The 18,273-nt window shown below is 39.6% G+C and overlaps 1 protein-coding gene across 1 annotated transcript; it reads left to right on the top strand.

Moving 5' to 3' along the window:
- Window positions 1–16,131: 16,131 nt before the first annotated feature.
- Window positions 16,132–16,920, top strand: LOC135537312 (oocyte zinc finger protein XlCOF6-like). The gene has a single exon (XM_064963520.1). The coding sequence runs from the start codon at window positions 16,132–16,134 to the stop codon at window positions 16,918–16,920; it is 789 nt and encodes a 262-aa protein (XP_064819592.1).
- The last annotated feature ends 1,353 nt before the right edge of the window (window positions 16,921–18,273 follow it).

The following is an 18,273-nucleotide window of genomic DNA, read 5'->3' as shown; positions in this document are numbered from 1 at the left end:
CTGTTCCATCAAATAAAACACAGGTGCTGATTTGTAAAAATGATTAGATTATTTCAACATTTAACTGAATAAAAGTAAATTGATATTTCTTTTAACTGTGTGGATGTTAATTTTATACACCTATATCTATGTATTGTTACACCGTGTAGGAGCAGTATAGACCTAGTCTGTTCATTATATACATGATGTATTGTTACACCATGTAGGAGCAGTATAGACCTAGTCTGGTCATTATATACATGATGTATTGTTACCATGTAGGAGCAGTATAGTCTGGTCATTATATACATCTACATGATGTATTGTTACACCATGTAGGAGCAGTATAGACCTAGTCTGGTCATTATATACATGATGTATTGTTACCATGTAGGAGCAGTATAGTCTGGTCATTATATACATCTACATGATGTGTTGTTACGTTCCTTATATACAGAGCATTTGGAAATTGTTCAGACCCCTTGACTTTTCCCCACATTTTGTTACGTTACGTTATTCGAAAATGTATGAAATTGTTCCCCCCCCCCCCCCCTCAATCTGCAAACAATACCTCAAAATGACAAACGCAAAAACTGGTTTTGTCAAATGTTTTGCAAATGTATTAAAAATAAACAACTGAAATATTCAGAATGAGTAAGTGTGTCCAAACTTTTGACTGATATTGTCATTATTCAGACCCTTTACTCAGTACTGTTTCGAAGCATCTTTGGCAGCGATTACAGCCTTGAATCTTCTTGGTTATGACGCTACAAGCTTGGCACACCTGTATTTGGGGAGTTTCTTCCATTCTTCTCTGCAGATCCTCTCAAGCTCTGTCAGTGTGGTTGGGGAGCGTTGCTGCACAGCTATTTTCAGGGCTCTCCAGAGATGTTTGATCGGGTTCAAGTCCGGGCTGTGGCTGGGCCACTCAAGGACATTCAGAGACTTGTCCCGAAGCCACTCCTGCATTCTCTTGGCTGTGTGGTTAGGGTCATTGCCCTGGAAGGTGAAACTTTGCCCCAGTCTGAGGTCCTAGTCTGAGGTCCTGGAGCAGGTTTTCATTAAGGATATCTCTGTACTTTGCTCTGCTTGTCTTTGCCTCGATCCTGACTAGTCTGACAGTCCCTGCCGCTGAAAAACATCCCCACAGCATGATGCTGCGACCACCATGCTTCACCGTCAGGTTTCCTCCAGACATGACTTTTGGTATTCAGGCCAAAAGAGTTCAAGCTTGTTTTCATCAGAGCAGAGAATTTTGTTTCTCATGCTGAGAGTCCTTTAGGTGTTATTATTTTTTTACATGTTAAATTTTAACTTAATTTAACTAGGCAAGTCAGTTAAGAACAAATGTTTATTTTCAATGACGGCCTACCGGGGAACAGTGGGTTAAATGCCTTGTTCAGGGGCAGAATGACAGATTTTTACCTTGTCAACTCGGGGATTCCTTATCTTTATTTATTTATAACCATCACTAAAGATAGATGGATGGAACACAACATGTTATCCAACCAGGAGATAAGAGTAAGGACCCTTTTGGAAAACTCCAAGTGGGCTGTCATGTACCTTTTACTGTCTGGCCACTCTACTACAAAAATGCCTGATTGGTGGTTCTTGGAAGGTTCTCCCATCTCCACAGAGAGGAACTCTGGAGCTCTGTCAGAGTGACCGTCAGTTCTTGGTCACCTCCCTGGTGATAATGAGGGATGTTGACCAAAACAAATGAACACAAAGAAGCCCCAAATTGCTACAACAACAAAAAACAACAGTGTGTCTGTGTGGAGAGAGTTTCCTCAATGTATAGGGGGGAAGGTGTATTTATCCCCGGGAAACACCCGAGCCCAGGTGTGTGCCATTTTGCTGACGACCTTCCCAGCTCCGCCCATCGACATCCTATTAAAGGATAAACAAAGAGAAAGAATTTGGCAGCCTCCTCACTGGCTACTATGTTGCAATATCAATATTCTCAGAACTACTATGACACAATGCTTCATATTCTCAGAACCACTATGACACAATGTTTCAATATTCTCAGAACCACTATGTTGACACAATGTTTCAATATTCTCAGAACCACTATGACACAATGTTTCAATATTCTCAGAACCACTATGACACAATGTTTCAATATTCTCAGAACCACTATGACACAATGTTTTAATATTCTCAGAACCACTATGATACAATGTTTCAATATTCTCAGAACCACTATGACACAATGTTTCAATATTCTCAGAACCACTATGATACAATGTTTCAATATTCTCAGAACCACTATGACACAATGTTTCAATATTCTCAGAACCACTATGATACAATGTTTCAATATTCTCAGAGCCACTATGACACAATGTTTCAATATTCTCAGAACCACTATGACACAATGTTTCAATATTCTCAGAGCCACTATGAAACAATGTTTCAATATTCTCAGAACCACTATGACACAATGTTTTAATATTCTCAGAGCCACTATGACACAATGCTTCTATATTCTCAGAGCCACTATGTTGATACTATTTTGAACTGGAATAAATGCTGCCCTTAGTAACAATGACCAACACAATTCCAGTTAAACTTGAATACTATAGCCTACCATGACTATATCCAACCCAACTCCATGTGTGGTCACTATCATGTATCCTACCATGACTATATCCAACCCACCTCCATGTGTTGTCACTATCATGTATCCTACCATGACTATATTAACCCAACTCCATGTGTGGTCACTATCATGTAGCCTACCATGACTATATCCAACCCAACTCCATGTGTTGTCACTATCATGTATCCTACCATGACTATATCCAACCGAACTCCATGTGTGGTCACTATCATGTATCCTACCATGACTATATCCAACCCTACTCCATGTGTTGTCACTATCATGTATCCTGCCCTGACTATATCAACCCAACTCCATGTGTTATCTCTATCATGTATCCTACCATGACTATATCCAACCGAACTCCATGTGTGGTCACTATCATGTATCCTACCATGACTATATCCAACCCTACTCCATGTGTTGTCACTATCATGTATCCTGCCCTGACTATATCAACCCAACTCCATGTGTTATCTCTATCATGTATCCTACCATGACTATATCCAACCCTACTCCATGTGTTGTCACTATCATGTATCCTGCCCTGACTATATCAACCCAACTCCATGTGTGGTCACTATCATATATCCTACCATGACTATATCCAACCCAACTCCATGTGTTGTCACTATCATGTATTCTACCATGTCTATATCCAACCCAACTCCATGTGTTGCCACTATCATGTATCCTTCTTGGCTGAAGCTTTGATCCAGTGGAAGAAGTATTGAGGAGCAGGGAGGTTAAAGGTCACTTCAGGATACAGCTGCTGCTCTACACTATCCCTAGATAATCCAGTAATGAGAGAAATGTAATAGAATATTTAGGGCCCTATCAAATCTGATTAGAATTGTTTTGCCTAATTGTGTATTCACATGTTGTTGTTTGGAGGTTTCTGATTTGTCCCAGTTTTTTCTGGTTTTTCGCTATCTCAAAATCACACTTATCAGAAAAACAACAACACTTAAACCACATCAGGAGAACGCTTTTGAAGTCTGAGAAAAAATCTAAGAAATTTTCATTTTTGTGTGTAGATACCCTTTAATTCAAGTGGCACCAGCAAGAGCGGCAGTGTAGCCTAGTGGGGCGGCAGTGTAGCCTAGTGGTTAGAGCATTGGACTTTCAAATCCCCGAGCTGACAAGGTACAAAATCTGTCGTTAACAGTTAACCCACTGTTCCTAGGCCGTCATTGAAAATAAGAATTTGTTCTTAACTGACTTGCCTAGTAAAATAAATAAATAAAAAAGACCCTTGGTTGGTTGGTTGGTTGGTTGGTTGGTTGGTTGGTTGGTTGGTGGTGTCTCTGTTGCACACATGTGATTTCAGAGTTTACTGAACAAATCACAACTGGATTGATGACAATGATACCATTCTGCCATTCTACACGCGCTCACACAGACAGGGGCATTTCTGCTCGGTTTCCTCTTCAGAAAGTTGAAGGAAATTTCAAATCACTCAGGCGATTTTAACTCCGACGTAGGGCAGTGGGTTCAGAACAACTCCGACAAAAAACATAAACACGTTACACAAACTCTGGCAAAGTGGGCACTGCTTCATGTGGCGGAAACAACACCTAAAAAGCCCATATGCCCCTCGGTGAGAGAAGCTTTCATTGTTTTTATGCAGGTGTTGTTGTCTTGGTCAATTTAGCTCGGAAAATGCCACCCTCGTCAATCTGTCACTTAATCCTGCCTAATGGGCAGGCCAATCCTGGATAAAAGTATTGGCTGTAAGAAGTACGAGAAAACATAACATCTGGTTGTTTTTAAATTACTCCTTAAAACATTGTTTGCCAGATTAAACAATGTAATACATATTTTTCCAATCTGCGTTACCCACTCCGTCAGCAGATGGCGATGTTCCTATTGCGTATAATCTAGTGGACGGGAGGCTTCTTCAACAGCGTCAACAGGCTTCTGATTCAACCACCTCCGTAGCTTGATAGCAAAAATAAAACCGAAACATTGAAGCTCTTTAGACCAATCTTGTGTATATTAATCTTAGTGTTTTGAACATAATTCTGTTTACGTATCTACTGGCTAATTTAAACGTAATTTACTTGTTAAATTACATTTTGCAAATGTGTTCAATTAATACTGAGTCTAGCACTAGGCTAATGCTAGCTAGTTAGCTAACATCACCATGAGCTCACGAAGCTACGCCCATCCCGCTAAAGTAGAGGGGGTCTGCTGGACGGAGAAAGAAGCACCGGGGCTGAACATTGTTCTGAAAGGAGAGCAGTGGGATATTTCAGTGAAAGGAGAAGAAGAAGTTTTCAGAGTAAAACAGGAGACGAGGAGGATGTTAAAGTGAAAGAAGAAGAAGAACCTTTTGGAGTGGAAGAGGGAATAGAGGCTGTCACAGTGGAAGAGGGAATAGAGGCTGTCACAGTGGAAGAGGGAATAGAGGCTGTCACAGTGGAAGAGGGAATAGAGGCTGTCACAGTGGAAGAGGGAATAGAGGCTGTCACAGTGGAAGAGGGAATAGAGGCTGTCACAGTGGAAGAGGGAATAGAGGCTGTCACAGTGGAAGAGGTAATAGAGGCTGTCACAGTGGAAGAGGGAATAGAGGCTGTCACAGTGGAAGAGGGAATAGAGGCTGTCACAGTGGAAGAGGGAATAGAGGCTGTCACAGTGGAAGAGGAGGTAGAAGCTTTCAGAATGAAAAAGGAGGAAGAGAAAGATGTCACATTGAAAGAAGAAGAGAATGTAGTGAAAGAAGAGGAAGAGCCTCTTTTACTCCAACATGTTATCTCAATAAAAGAGGAGAAGGACGTTTTGGGAGAGGAGGAGGAGACTGAATATCTGACGAACACCAGTGAGTACTGTCTTAAAAACAGGGGACACAAACTATGCAGTTGTTGAACTAGGCTGTGTGTTTTTTAAAGGGGCATTCTACTGAATTTCTACACTTGAATATGTTGTTCAGTACTGTAGGAATTGTTAAAGGGGCAATCTGCTATTGGTACATGCATTGTACATGCAGACACTCTTATCCAGAGAGACATACAGTAGTGAGTCATTTAGCAGACTCTCTGATCCAGAGCCCCTACAGTAGTGAGTCATTTAGCAGACTCTCTGATCCAGAGCCCCTACAGTAGTGAGTAATTTAGCAGACACTCTTATCCAGAGAGACATACAGTAGTGAGTCATTTAGCAGACTCTCTGATCCAGAGCCACTTACAGTAGTGAGTCATTTAGCAGACTCTCTGATCCAGAGCCCCTACAGTAGTGAGTCATTTAGCAGACTCTCTGATCCAGAGCCCCTACAGTACTGAGTCATTTAGCAGACTCTGATCCAGAGACACTTATGTAACGTCCTAATTATTAAACAGAACAAAAAAAATAAACGCAACAATTTCAAAGCGTTTACTGAGTTATAGTTCATATAAGGAAATAGATTTCAGATTTCACATGAATGGGAATACAGATGCCTTAAAAAAAGGCAGGGCCGTGGATCAGAAAATCAGTCAGTATCTGTTGTGACCATCATTTACCTCAAGCAGTGCGACGTCTCCTTCGCATAGAGTTGATCAGGTTGTTGATTGCTGGATATTGACGGGAACTGGAACACGTCGTACATGTCGATCCAGAGCATCCCAAACATGCTCAATGGGTGACATCTCCGGTGAGTATTTAGGCCGTGGAAGAACCGAGACATTTTCAGCTTCAAGGAATTGTGTACAGATCATTGTGTCATTATTATAATGCTAAAACATGAGGTGATAGTGGTGGATGAATGGCATGACAATGGGCCTCAGGATCTCGTCACAATATTTTTGTTAATTCAAATTGCCGTCGATAAAATGCAATTGTGTTTGTTGTCCGTAGCTCATGCCTGCTCATACGATAACCCCACCGCCACCATGGGTCACTCTGTTCACAACGTTGACATTAGTAAACCCGCTTACCCACACGAGGCCATACACAATGTCTGCCATTCTGCCCGGTACAGTTGAGACCGTGATTTCATCCGTGAAGAGCACACTTCTCCAGTGAGGCCAGTGGCTATGGAAGGTGAGTATTAGTATTAGTATTAGTAGTATTATTAGTATTATTAGTATTAGTATTATTAGTATTAGTATTATTAGTATTAGTATTATTAGTATTATTAGTATTAGCATTAGTATTATTAGTATTAGTATTATTAGCATTAGTATTATTGGTATTAGTATTATTAGTATTAGTATTAGTAGTAGTATTATTAGTATTATTAGTATTAGTATTATTAGTATTAGTATTATTAGTATTAGTAGTATTAGTATTAGTATTATTAGTATTTGTATTATTAGTATTATTAGTATTAGTAGTAGTATTATTAGTATTATTAGTATGATTAGTATTAGTATTATTAGTATTAGTATTATTAGTATTAGTATTATTAGTATTGGTATTATTAGTATTGGTATTATTAGTATTGGTATTATTAGTATTATTAGTATTTGTATTATTAGTATTAGTATTGGTATTATTAGTATTAGTATGATTAGTATTAGTATTAGTATTAGTAGTATTAGTAGTATTAGTATTAGTATGATTAGTATTAGTATTAGTATTAGTATTATTAGTATTGGTATTATTAGTATTGGTATTATTAGTATTAGTATGATTAGTATTATTAGTATTAGTATTATTAGTATTAGTAGTATTAGTATTATTAGTATTAGTATTAGTATTATTAGTATTAGTATTATTAGTATTAGTATTATTAGTATCAGTATTAGTATTATTAGTATTATTAGTATTATTAGTAGTATTAGTATTAGTATTAGTATTATTAGTATTAGTAGTATTAGTAGTATTAGTATTTGTATTATTAGTATTAGTAGTAGTATTATTAGTATTATTAGTATTATTAGTATGATTAGTATTAGTATTAGTATTATTAGTATTAGTATTATTAGTATTAGTATTATTAGTATTGGTATTATTAGTATTGGTATTATTAGTATTAGTATTATTAGTATTATTAGTATTTGTATTATTAGTATTAGTATTGGTATTATTAGTATTAGTATTGGTATTATTAGTATTAGTAGTATTAGTATTATTAGTATTATTAGTATTAGTATTATTAGTATTAGTATTATTAGTATTAGTATTAGTAGTATTATTAGTATTAGTATTAGTATTATTAGTAGTATTAGTATTAGTAGTATTAGTAGTATTAGTATTATTATTAGTATTATTAGTATTAGTAGTATTATTAGTATTAGTATTATTAGTATTAGTATTAGTAGTATTATTAGTATTAGTATTAGTATTATTAGTAGTATTAGTATTAGTAGTATTAGTAGTATTAGTATTATTATTAGTATTATTAGTATTAGTAGTATTATTAGTATTAGTATTATTAGTATTAGTATTATTATTATTAGTAGTATTAGTATTATTATTAGTATTAGTATTAGTATTATTAGTATTAGTATTAGTATTATTAGTATTATTATTAGTATTAGTATTAGTATTATTAGTATTAGTAGTATTGGTATTATTATTAGTATTAGTATTAGTATTATTAGTATTAGTAGTATTAGTATTATTATTAGTATTAGTATGATTAGTATTAGTATTAGTATTAGTAGTATTAGTAGTATTAGTAGTATTAGTATTAGTATTATTATTAGTATTAGTATTAGTATTAGCCCACTGAAGTCGGTTACGACACCTAACTGCAGTCAGGTCAACACCCCGGTGAGGACGACGAGCACACAGATCAGCTAACCCTAAGACGGTTTCTGACAGTTTGTGCAGAAATTCTTTGTTTATGCAAACCCACGATTTCATAAGCTGGTCTCAGAAGATCCCGCAGGTGAAGAAGCCGGATGTGTGGGTCCTGGGCTGGCGTGGTAGATGTGGTCTGCGGGTTGTGAGGCCGGTTGAATTTATCTAAAACTATGTTGGAGGAGGCTTATGGTATAGAAATGAACACTTTCTGTCAACCCATCTGGTGCACATTCCTGCAGTCTGCATGCCAATTGCGTGTGACAAAACTCCACATTTTAGAGTGGCCTTTTATTGTCCCCCAGCACAAGCTGCACCTGAGTAATGATCGTGCTGTTTAATCAGCTTGATATGCCACACCTGTCAGGTGGATGGATTATCTTGACCACGGAGAAATACTCACTAACAGGTGATGGAAACAAATTAGTGTACAACATTTTGAGAGAATTAAAACCTCTTAGAGCAAGATGAGACGCTAGCGTCTCACCTAGCCAACAGGAAATGCAAATGCGCAACGCCAAATGCTAATAGCACTCGTTAAAACACAAACTTTCATTAAAACACACATGCAGAGTACTCAATTAAAGCTACACTCGTTGTGAATCTAGCCAACAAGTCAGATTTTTAAAATGCTTTTCGGTGAAAGAATGAGAAGCTATTATCTGATAGCAGGCAACACCCCAAAATACCTGAAGGGACGTAAACAAAAGAATTAGCGTAGCCGGCGCTACACAAAACGCAGAAATAAAATATAAAACATTCATTACCTTTGACGAGCTTCTTTGTTGGCGCTTTCTATCCACACATACTAATCATATGCATATACTATATTCCTGGCATGAGTAGCAGGACGTTGAAATGTTGCGCGATTTTTAACAAAAAGTTGAAAAAAGTAACCCATTACATTACATTTAAGTCATTTAGCAGACGCTCTTATCCAGAGCGACTTACAAATTGGTGAATTCACCTTCTGACATCCAGTGGAACAGCCACTTACAATAGTGCATCTAAATCATTTAAGGGGGGTGAGAAGGATTACTTATCCTATCCTAGGTATTCCTTGAAGAGGTGGGGTTTCAGGTGTCTCCGGAAGGTGGTGATTGACTCTGCTGTCCTGGCGTCGTGAGGGAGTTTGTTCCACCATTGGGGGCCAGAGCAGCGAACAGTTTTGACTGGGCTGAGCGGGAACTGTACTTCCTCAGTGGTAGGGAGGCGAGCAGGCCAGAGGTGGATGAACGCAGTGCCCTTGTTTGGGTGTAGGGCCTGATCAGAGCCTGGAGGTACTGCGGTGCCGTTCCCCTCACAGCTCCGTAGGCAAGCACCATGGTCTTGTAGCGGATGCGAGCTTCAACTGGAAGCCAGTGGAGAGAGCGGAGGAGCGGGGTGACGTGAGAGAACTTGGGAAGGTTGAACACCAGACGGGCTGCGGCGTTCTGGATGAGTTGTAGGGGTTTAATGACACAGGCAGGGAGCCCAGCCAACAGCGAGTTGCAGTAATCCAGACGGGAGATGACAAGTGCCTGGATTAGGACCTGCGCCGCTTCCTGTGTGAGGCAGGGTCGTACTCTGCGGATGTTTTAGAGCATAACCCGAAATATAAATATAATCTTAACTGTGTGTGTGTGTGTTTGCATTTGCATTTCTGTGTATGTGTATGAAAGTTAAAATTGTCATTTCATCAAATGTCAAGTTATTCCTATTTAGAACCATAGAACAGAACACCCAAGGTCAAGGGTCAGTGGCCCACAAACAGGAATATTCCCAGTTCAGACAGAAGGTGGAACCAGATCACTGTGATCACCAGGAACTTTACTTCTGGTTTCTATTTGTATTTGTTGATCTTCTGGTACTGCCTGATGATGTTTAAGAGGCAGCTTCACCCATTGCTGACGGGTGTATAAAATCAAGCACACAACCATCTCCATAGACAAACATTGGCAGTAGAATGACCTTACTGATGACTTTCAACGTGGCATCGTCATAAGATGCCAGCTTTCCATCAAGTCAGTTCGGGTCAGCTGCAGCGGATCTATGCAGAACCTGATGGACATCACACGTTTAGAACTTTGGGGGGGGGGGTCAGTTGGCCAGTATGGTGGAACATAGTGCTAGAACCTTTAAAAAGATCATGAACATGTTTTAACTGTGTTAGTCACTAGTGGATGTTCATTATATAATATTGATTATATACTATAGATACAGTGGGGAGAACAAGTATTTGATACACCGCGATTTTGCAGGTTTTCCGTTTTTACAAAGCAAGCAAGGTCTGTCATTTTTATCATAGGTACACTTCAACTATGAGAGACGGAATCTAAAACAAAAATCCAGAAAATCACATGGCATAAGTATTTGATACATCAGAAAAGCAGAACTTAATATTTGGTACAGAAACCTTTCTTTGCAATTACAGAGATCATACATTTCCTGTAATTCTTGACCAGGTTTGCACTTACGGCAGCAGGGATTTTGGCCCACTCCTCCATACAGACCTTCTCCAGATCCTTCAGGTTTCGGGGCTGTCGCTGGGCAATACGGACTTTCAGCTCCCTCCAAAGATTTTCTATTGGGTTCAGGTCTGGAGACTGGCTAGGCCACTCCAGGACCTATTGCAGATTCAGTCTTCCCAGCCTGGTGCAGGTCTACAGTTTGGAGTGTGACTGTTTGAGGTTGTGGACAGGTGTCTTTTATACTGATAACAAGTTCAAACAGGTGCCATTAATACAGGTAACGAGTGGAGGACAAGGGAGCCTCTTAAAGAAGAAGTTACAGGTCTGTGAGAGCCAGAAATCTTGCTTGTTTGTAGGTGACCAAATACTTATTTTCCACCTTAATTTACAAATAAATTCATAAAAAATCCAACAATGTTATTTTCTGGATTTTTTTTTTTCTAATTTTGTCCATCATAGTTGAAGTGTACCTATGATGACAATTACAGGCCTCTCTCATCTTTTTAAGTAGGAGAACTTGCACAATTGATGGCTGACTAAATACTTTTTTGCCCCACTGTACAAGAACACACACATACATGTAATAGTGCCAGACATGCACCCAAACATATACAGTTGGCATTGCTGTTATGGTTTTTGTTGTCCTTGATATATTTTGTTGTTAATATATATTATTTTTTTGGCATTGCTGTTTGCTGTTTTCTTCTGACTTTTTCTTTTTTTCTCTTTCTCTTGGTTGTTGGTGCATTGGGGGGGTTATTGGGGAATGGAATTATTATTTTTAATTTTATTTTGGGGGTGATTGTGGGAGGGGTCTTGAATGGTTGAGGGACAGCTATTGGGGCACTGTGGGGGGATCTTGGAGGGTTCAGGTTCATGTTTTTTGGCCTGGTGGTAGATCTGTCAACGTGCCCTTGAGCAGGGCATTGACCCTGGATGCTTCTGTGTGTCGCTCTGAATGGGAGTCTGTTGGATGACTGGTATGATGTAGTTGTTGAGCCGCTTCACTGCAAGTATATTGTATGTTTCGGATATTCAATAATAATAAAAAAATCTAACAAAAATAAAAAATTATGAAATTCAACCCCTTTGTTATGGCAAGGAGCCTAAATAGGTTTGTGAGTAATCATTTACTTAACAAGTCACATAATAAATTGCATGGACTCACTGTGTGCAATAATAGTGTTTAACATGATTTTTGAATGACTACCTCATCTCCGTACCCCTGTCTGTAGTGACGCTTCTCGCACTGAGACACAGTGACTTTAGACTGTTGCGCCACTCAGGAGCCCAGAGAGGAAGTTGGCCAAAAACTCTGCTATCCTAACTCCTAACCCCTAACTCCTAACCCCTAACTCCTAACCCCGAATTTCTAACACCTAACTCCTAACCCCTAACTCCTAACCCCTAACTCCTAACCACTAACCCCTAATTTCTAACACCTAACTCCTAACCCCTAACTCCTAACCCCTAACTCCTAACCCCTAACTCCTAACCACTAACCCCTAATTTCTAACACCTAACTCCTAACCCCTAACTCCTAACCCCTAACTCCTAACCACTAACCCCTAATTTCTAACACCTAACTCCTAACCCCTAACTCCTAACCCCTAACTCCTAACCACTAACCCCTAATTTCTAACACCTAACTCCTAACCCCTAACTCCTAACTCCTAACCCCTAACTCCTAACCACTAACCCCTAATTTCTAACACCTAACTCCTAACTCCTAACCCCTAACTCCTAACCCCTAACCCCTAACTCCTAACCACTAACCCCTAATTTCTAACACCTAACTCCTAACTCCTACATACAATTATCTGTAAGGTCCCTCAGTCAAGGAGTGAATTTACAGATTCAACCAATACCTCATAAAGAAGGACCCCTATTGGTAGAGAGGCAAACAAAAAACAAAAAAACATCTGAGATTGAATATCCCTTTGAGGTGAAATAATTAATTACACTTTGGATGGTGTATCAATACACCCAGTCACTACAAAACATAGATACGTCCTTCCTCACTCTGTTGCTGCAGAGGAAGGACACCGCTCAGGGATTTCATCATGAGGCCAATGGTGACTTTTAAACTTCGTATCTGTTTTATAGCTGTGATAGGAGAACTGAGGATGGATCAACGACATTGTAGTTGCTCTACAATACTCACCTAATTGGCAGAGTGAAAAGAAGGAAGTCTGTACAGAATACAAATATTTTAAATATTTATAAATATTCCAAAACACGCATCCTATTTGCAACAAGCCACTAAAGTAATACTGCAAAACATGTGGCAAAGCAATTCATTTTTTGTCCTGAATACAAAGTGTTATGTTCGAGGTAAATCTGAGTACCACTCTCCATATTTTCAATCATAGTGGTGGCTGCATCATGTTATGGGTATGCTTGTAAGCGTTAAGGACTGGAGAGTTTTTCAGAATAAAAAAATGAACTGAATGGAGCTAAACACAGGCAAAATCCTAGAGGAAAACCTGGTTCAGTCTGCTTTCCACCAGACACTGGGAGATTAATTTACATATCAACAGGACAACAACCTAAAACACAAGGCCAAATCTACACTGGGGTTGCTTACTAAGAAGACAGTGAGTGTTCCTGATTGACCGATTACAGTTTTGACTTAAATCTACTTGTAAATCTATGGCAAGGCCTGGAAATGGTTCATTAGCAATGATTAACAACCAATTTGACAGAGCTTGAAGAATGTTTTTTTTTAAATGGACGACGAGCTCTTAGAGATTTTTCCAGAAAGACAGCCATAATCGCTGCCAAATTGCTTAATTAAACTCCAGGCAGCAGATGGCGACGTGATCTTTCAGGTGATGCTTCTTGCGTGACGTATAATCTAGTGGACAAGACGCTCAAGAACCACAACACAGCTACTGTTAAAAACACCTGGGTAGCTTGCTAGCCAACATGCAACCGAAACATTGAAGCTCTTTAGACCATTTTTGTGAATATTAATCTCGTTGTTTTAAAAACAGTTCTGTTGAGGTATCTATTCGTTAACTTTAACGTAATGTACTTGTTACATTTGCAAACTTGTTCTGAGACGAGCACTCGGCTAGTCGCTAATGCTAACTAGCTAGCTAACATCCACAACCATGAGCTCTTTAAGCTACTCGCTCCCAGCTAAAGAAGAGGCGATATGTTGGACGGAGAAAGAATATCTCGGACTGAACGTTGTCATAAAAGAAGAAGAGAAAGATATCTCATTGAAAGTAGAGGAAGAAGCTTTCAGAATTAAAAATGAGGAAGAGGAGTCTATCAGCATCACATTGAAAGAGGAAGATGTTATAGTGAAAGAAGAGAAAGCCTCCTCTTCCACTCCAAAAGGTTCTATCATATTAAAAGAGGAGGATGATGTTACAGTGAAAGAAGAGAAAGAACCCATTAGAGTGAAGGAGGAAGAAACGATAGAGGCTGTCACAGTGGAAGAGGAGGAGGTAGAAGCTTCGAAAATGAAAAAGGAGAAAGAGGCTATCACATTTAAAGAGGAAGAGGATGTTATAATGAAAGAAGAGGAAGAACATTTTAGAGTGAAAGAGGAAGAGGAGGCTATCTCAGTAAAAGAGGAGGAAGACATTTTGGGAGTGAAAGAGGAGGAGGAAGGAGAGGGAGAGGAGACTGAAGATCGGATTAGCACCAGTGGGTATTGTCTTAAAAACAGGGACACAAACTTTGCACTTGTGAAGTAATATGTTGTTTTAAATAGGCATTCTACTGAAGTGCTATACTTCAATAGGTTATTCAGTACTGTAGAAATTGTTCAAGGGCAATCTGCCATTGGTACATGCATTTTTTGACTTTTAAATTAATAATATATAGGCCTAGCTACTATATAGGCCTAGCTATTGCTTACTTAGTTCAACTAACTCTTACAGCCTTGTTATAAAATTGCTTAACTTATTTTTTTCCTTCAATCTACACACAATACCCAATAATGACAAAGCAAAAACTGTTTATTTTAATTTTAGGTCATGTATATAAATAAATAAATAAAAAACAGGAAATATCACATTACATAAGGATTCAGACCTTTTACTCAGTACTTTGTTGAAGCACTTTTTGGCAGCGATAACAGCCTTGAGTCTTCTTGGGTATGACGCTACAAGCTTGGCACACCTGTATGTTGAGAGTTTCTCCCATTGTTCTCTGCAGATCCTCTCAAGTTCTGTCAGGTTGGATGGGGCAGCGTTGCTGCAGTTATTTTCATGTATTTTCAGAGATGTGAAATAGGGCTCAAGTCTGGGCTCTGGCTGGGCCACTCAAGGACATTCAGAGACTTGTCCTGAAGTACAGTAGCACAAAAGCTATACAAAATGGAAATCAAAATAAATAAATATTGTTCAATACAATCAATACGATCTTTGCATAATGTTGTAATATATAATGTATATTTATACGCAATGGTTTCCAAATATTTGAAGTACATTTTTGCTATTCTGTATTTATTTTTTACCATAAATCCTTGCTGTTCCAATTAAGCCCAGGTTGCATTGAAACACATGGAGATTGTGTTTATCACCTAATAATCAATAAACCTGAGCATAAATGTTTTTTTTTTCTTCAGATTTAAGTTGATTAAAGTACTCAAACTAAAGTTATCCATATTATTCATAGTGGCCTTTACCAAGATGAAATCATTAAGAACAACTAGAAACCTCTGTACTCTCTGCAGCACGTTTAAAGTAGACAGGTAGTTGTTAATGCAGAGAGAGAAGAAGAAGATCAGGGTTGAAGGATATCAAGGATAGAAGATCTGGGCAAACAAATGACGGACAAGAAGATGACTACTGGCCGACTACTCGTGGCAGTTCGGGCCTGGGTGTCATATTGTTGTCCTTCCTTCATCCAGGTGATTCTGTTTTTTGGGGTTTTACCACCTGTACCTTTCTAATACAAGAGTAGATTAGAGATTAGAAAGATTAGGGATATTAGAAACGGTCTTTAGGCTTTAGAAAGACAAGTTGAACTAATTAACAACAATAGGAGTACAGCTAATGTTAACCAGCTTTCAGAAAAATTCATTAAAAGTTGTTTGTGTTATGGTCTTTGTGCATGGCAGCTGCAGGATCAATATTCACTTTTATAATATGGGATGAAGCCTGAGCTGGAATGTGAAGCTAACTGAAGCTGGCTAGCTTTAGAAAACCCTGACTAGATGTCTCTAGTGTCGTAGTATACCCCTCAGAACCCCAAAGATTGTAATTGTAATTGTAAACAAACACTGTATAGTCAAAAAAACATCCATGTTTAGTATTAAACTAAATACTTTTTTTTTTGTCTTTGGCAGGAGCGAGACCAGACTCTCACTCAGACAGAGGAAAGAGTACTTCAGGGCAACCAGACCCAAAGATGGCCAAACCAGCGAGACCACACCATTGCTCCCATTGTGGAAAGAGTTTTATTAATTTAAGGAGCCTAAAAGTTCATCAAAGAGTACATACAGGAGAAAAGCCTTACCACTGCTCACAGTGTGGAAAGAGTTTTACTCAGTTAGGGAATCTGAAAATGCATGAGCGAATACACACAGGAGAGAAGCCTTTCCACTGCTCCCTGTGTGTAAAGAGTTTTACCCAGTTAGCTGCCCTGAAAATACATGAGAGGATGCACACAGGAGAGAAGCATTTTCACTGCACCCTGTGTGGAAAGAGTTTTACCCGGATAGGGTCCCTGAAAACGCATGAGCGAATACACACAGGAGAGAAGCCTTTCCACTGCTCCCTGTGCGGAAAGCATTTTACCCAGTTAGGGGCCCTGAAAACACATGAGAGAACACACACTGGAGAGAAGAATTTTCACTGCTCCTTGTGTAGAAAGGGTTTTACCCAGTTAGGGGCCCTGAAAAAACACGAGAGGACACATACAAGAGAGAATCATTTCCACTGCTCCCAGTGTGGAAAGACTTTTACCCAGTTAGGGTCCATGAAAACGCATGAGAGGACACACACTGGAGAGAAGCCATATCGCTGCTCCCAGTGTCAAAATACCTTTTCCACATTAAGGGACCTGAAATCACATGAAAGAACCCACTTAGTAGAGAGGCAGAGGCCGTTCCAATGCTCTCAGTGTGGAAAGAGATTCATCCAGCCATCACATCTGAAAGATCACATGTTAACACACACAGGAGAAAAAATGTTCTAATGCTCTCAGTGTGGAAAGAGATTCATCCAGTCATCACATCTGAAAGATCACATGTTAACACACACAGGAGAAAAACCGTTCCAATGCTCTCAGTGTGGAAAGGGTTTTACCAGGTTAAGCACACTAAAAACACACAAGAGTACACACAGGAGATCAGCATTTCCAATGCTCCCAGTGTGAAAAGAAACGGTTAGAAAATGCATCCATTAACAACAATTGATGGATTTATTTGGGGGAAAAGATGCACTTGAGTACAACCCAGGGTGAAAATCACTTGTTTCCAACGTCGATGGAATAAACTCAATACAGACACAAGATGAATATTATCTTCCTCCCACTGTGGAAAGGTATTTATACGTAGTTAGGGAACCTGAAAGACCGGAACACACACCGGGAAGTTGCCTTACAGCTGCTCCCAGTGTGGAAAGAGATGTTTCACATCTCATAACACACAGTGCTCCCACACTGTTTTCGGGGGGACTGAGAACGTGTGTTCCTGGGTTTGGATCGGTCATGAAAATCTGGGAAAAGTCATGAATTTTTTTGTTGTTGTTGTGTTTTCCAAAAAAGTGTTTTCAAAAAAGTCAATGGAAATTAATTTAACTTCTGTTAGCCATTTATTTAGGCGTAGTTTGTAAATATTTTATTAATCACATACAAATCACCATATCAACCAGGATCAGAATGCTTTAGTGCTGTGTGACCGCATCACCTGCACGTACACTGTGGAGTGGGCCTCAAAGGGAGAGAGACAGTAGCACTGTGGAGTGGGCCTCAAGGGGAGAGAGACAGTAGCACTGTGGAGTGGGCCTCAAAGGGAGAGAGACAGTAGCACTGTGGAGTGGGCCTCAAGGGGAGAGAGACAGTAGCACTGTGGAGTGGGCCTCAAGGGGAGAGAGACAGTAGCACTGTGGAGTGGGCCTCAAGGGGAGAGAGACAGTAGCACTGTGGAGTGGGCCTCAAGGGGAGAGAGACAGTAGCACTGTGGAGTGGGCCTCAAAGGGAGAGAGACAGTAGCACTGTGGAGTGGGCCTCAAAGGGAGAGAGACAGTAGCACTGTGGAGTGGGCCTCAAGGGGAGAGAGACAGTAGCACTGTGGAGTGGGCCTCAAGGGGAGAGAGACAGTAGCACTGTGGAGTGGGCCTCAAGGGGAGAGAGACAGTAGCACTGTGGAGTGGGCCTCAAGGGGAGAGAGACAGTAGCACTGTGGAGTGGGCCTCAAGGGGAGAGAGACAGTAGCACTGTGGAGTGGGCCTCAAAGGGAGAGAGACAGTAGCACTGTGGAGTGGGCCTCAAAGGGAGAGAGACAGTAGCACTGTGGAGTGGGCCTCAAAGGGAGAGAGACAGTAGCAC

This window comes from Oncorhynchus masou, unplaced genomic scaffold, assembly GCF_036934945.1.
Source record: "Oncorhynchus masou masou isolate Uvic2021 unplaced genomic scaffold, UVic_Omas_1.1 unplaced_scaffold_750, whole genome shotgun sequence".
Taxonomy (NCBI): Eukaryota; Metazoa; Chordata; class Actinopteri; order Salmoniformes; family Salmonidae; genus Oncorhynchus; species Oncorhynchus masou.
Note: the sequence above shows the minus strand (reverse complement) of the source record. Positions and strands in the feature narration are given on the sequence as shown.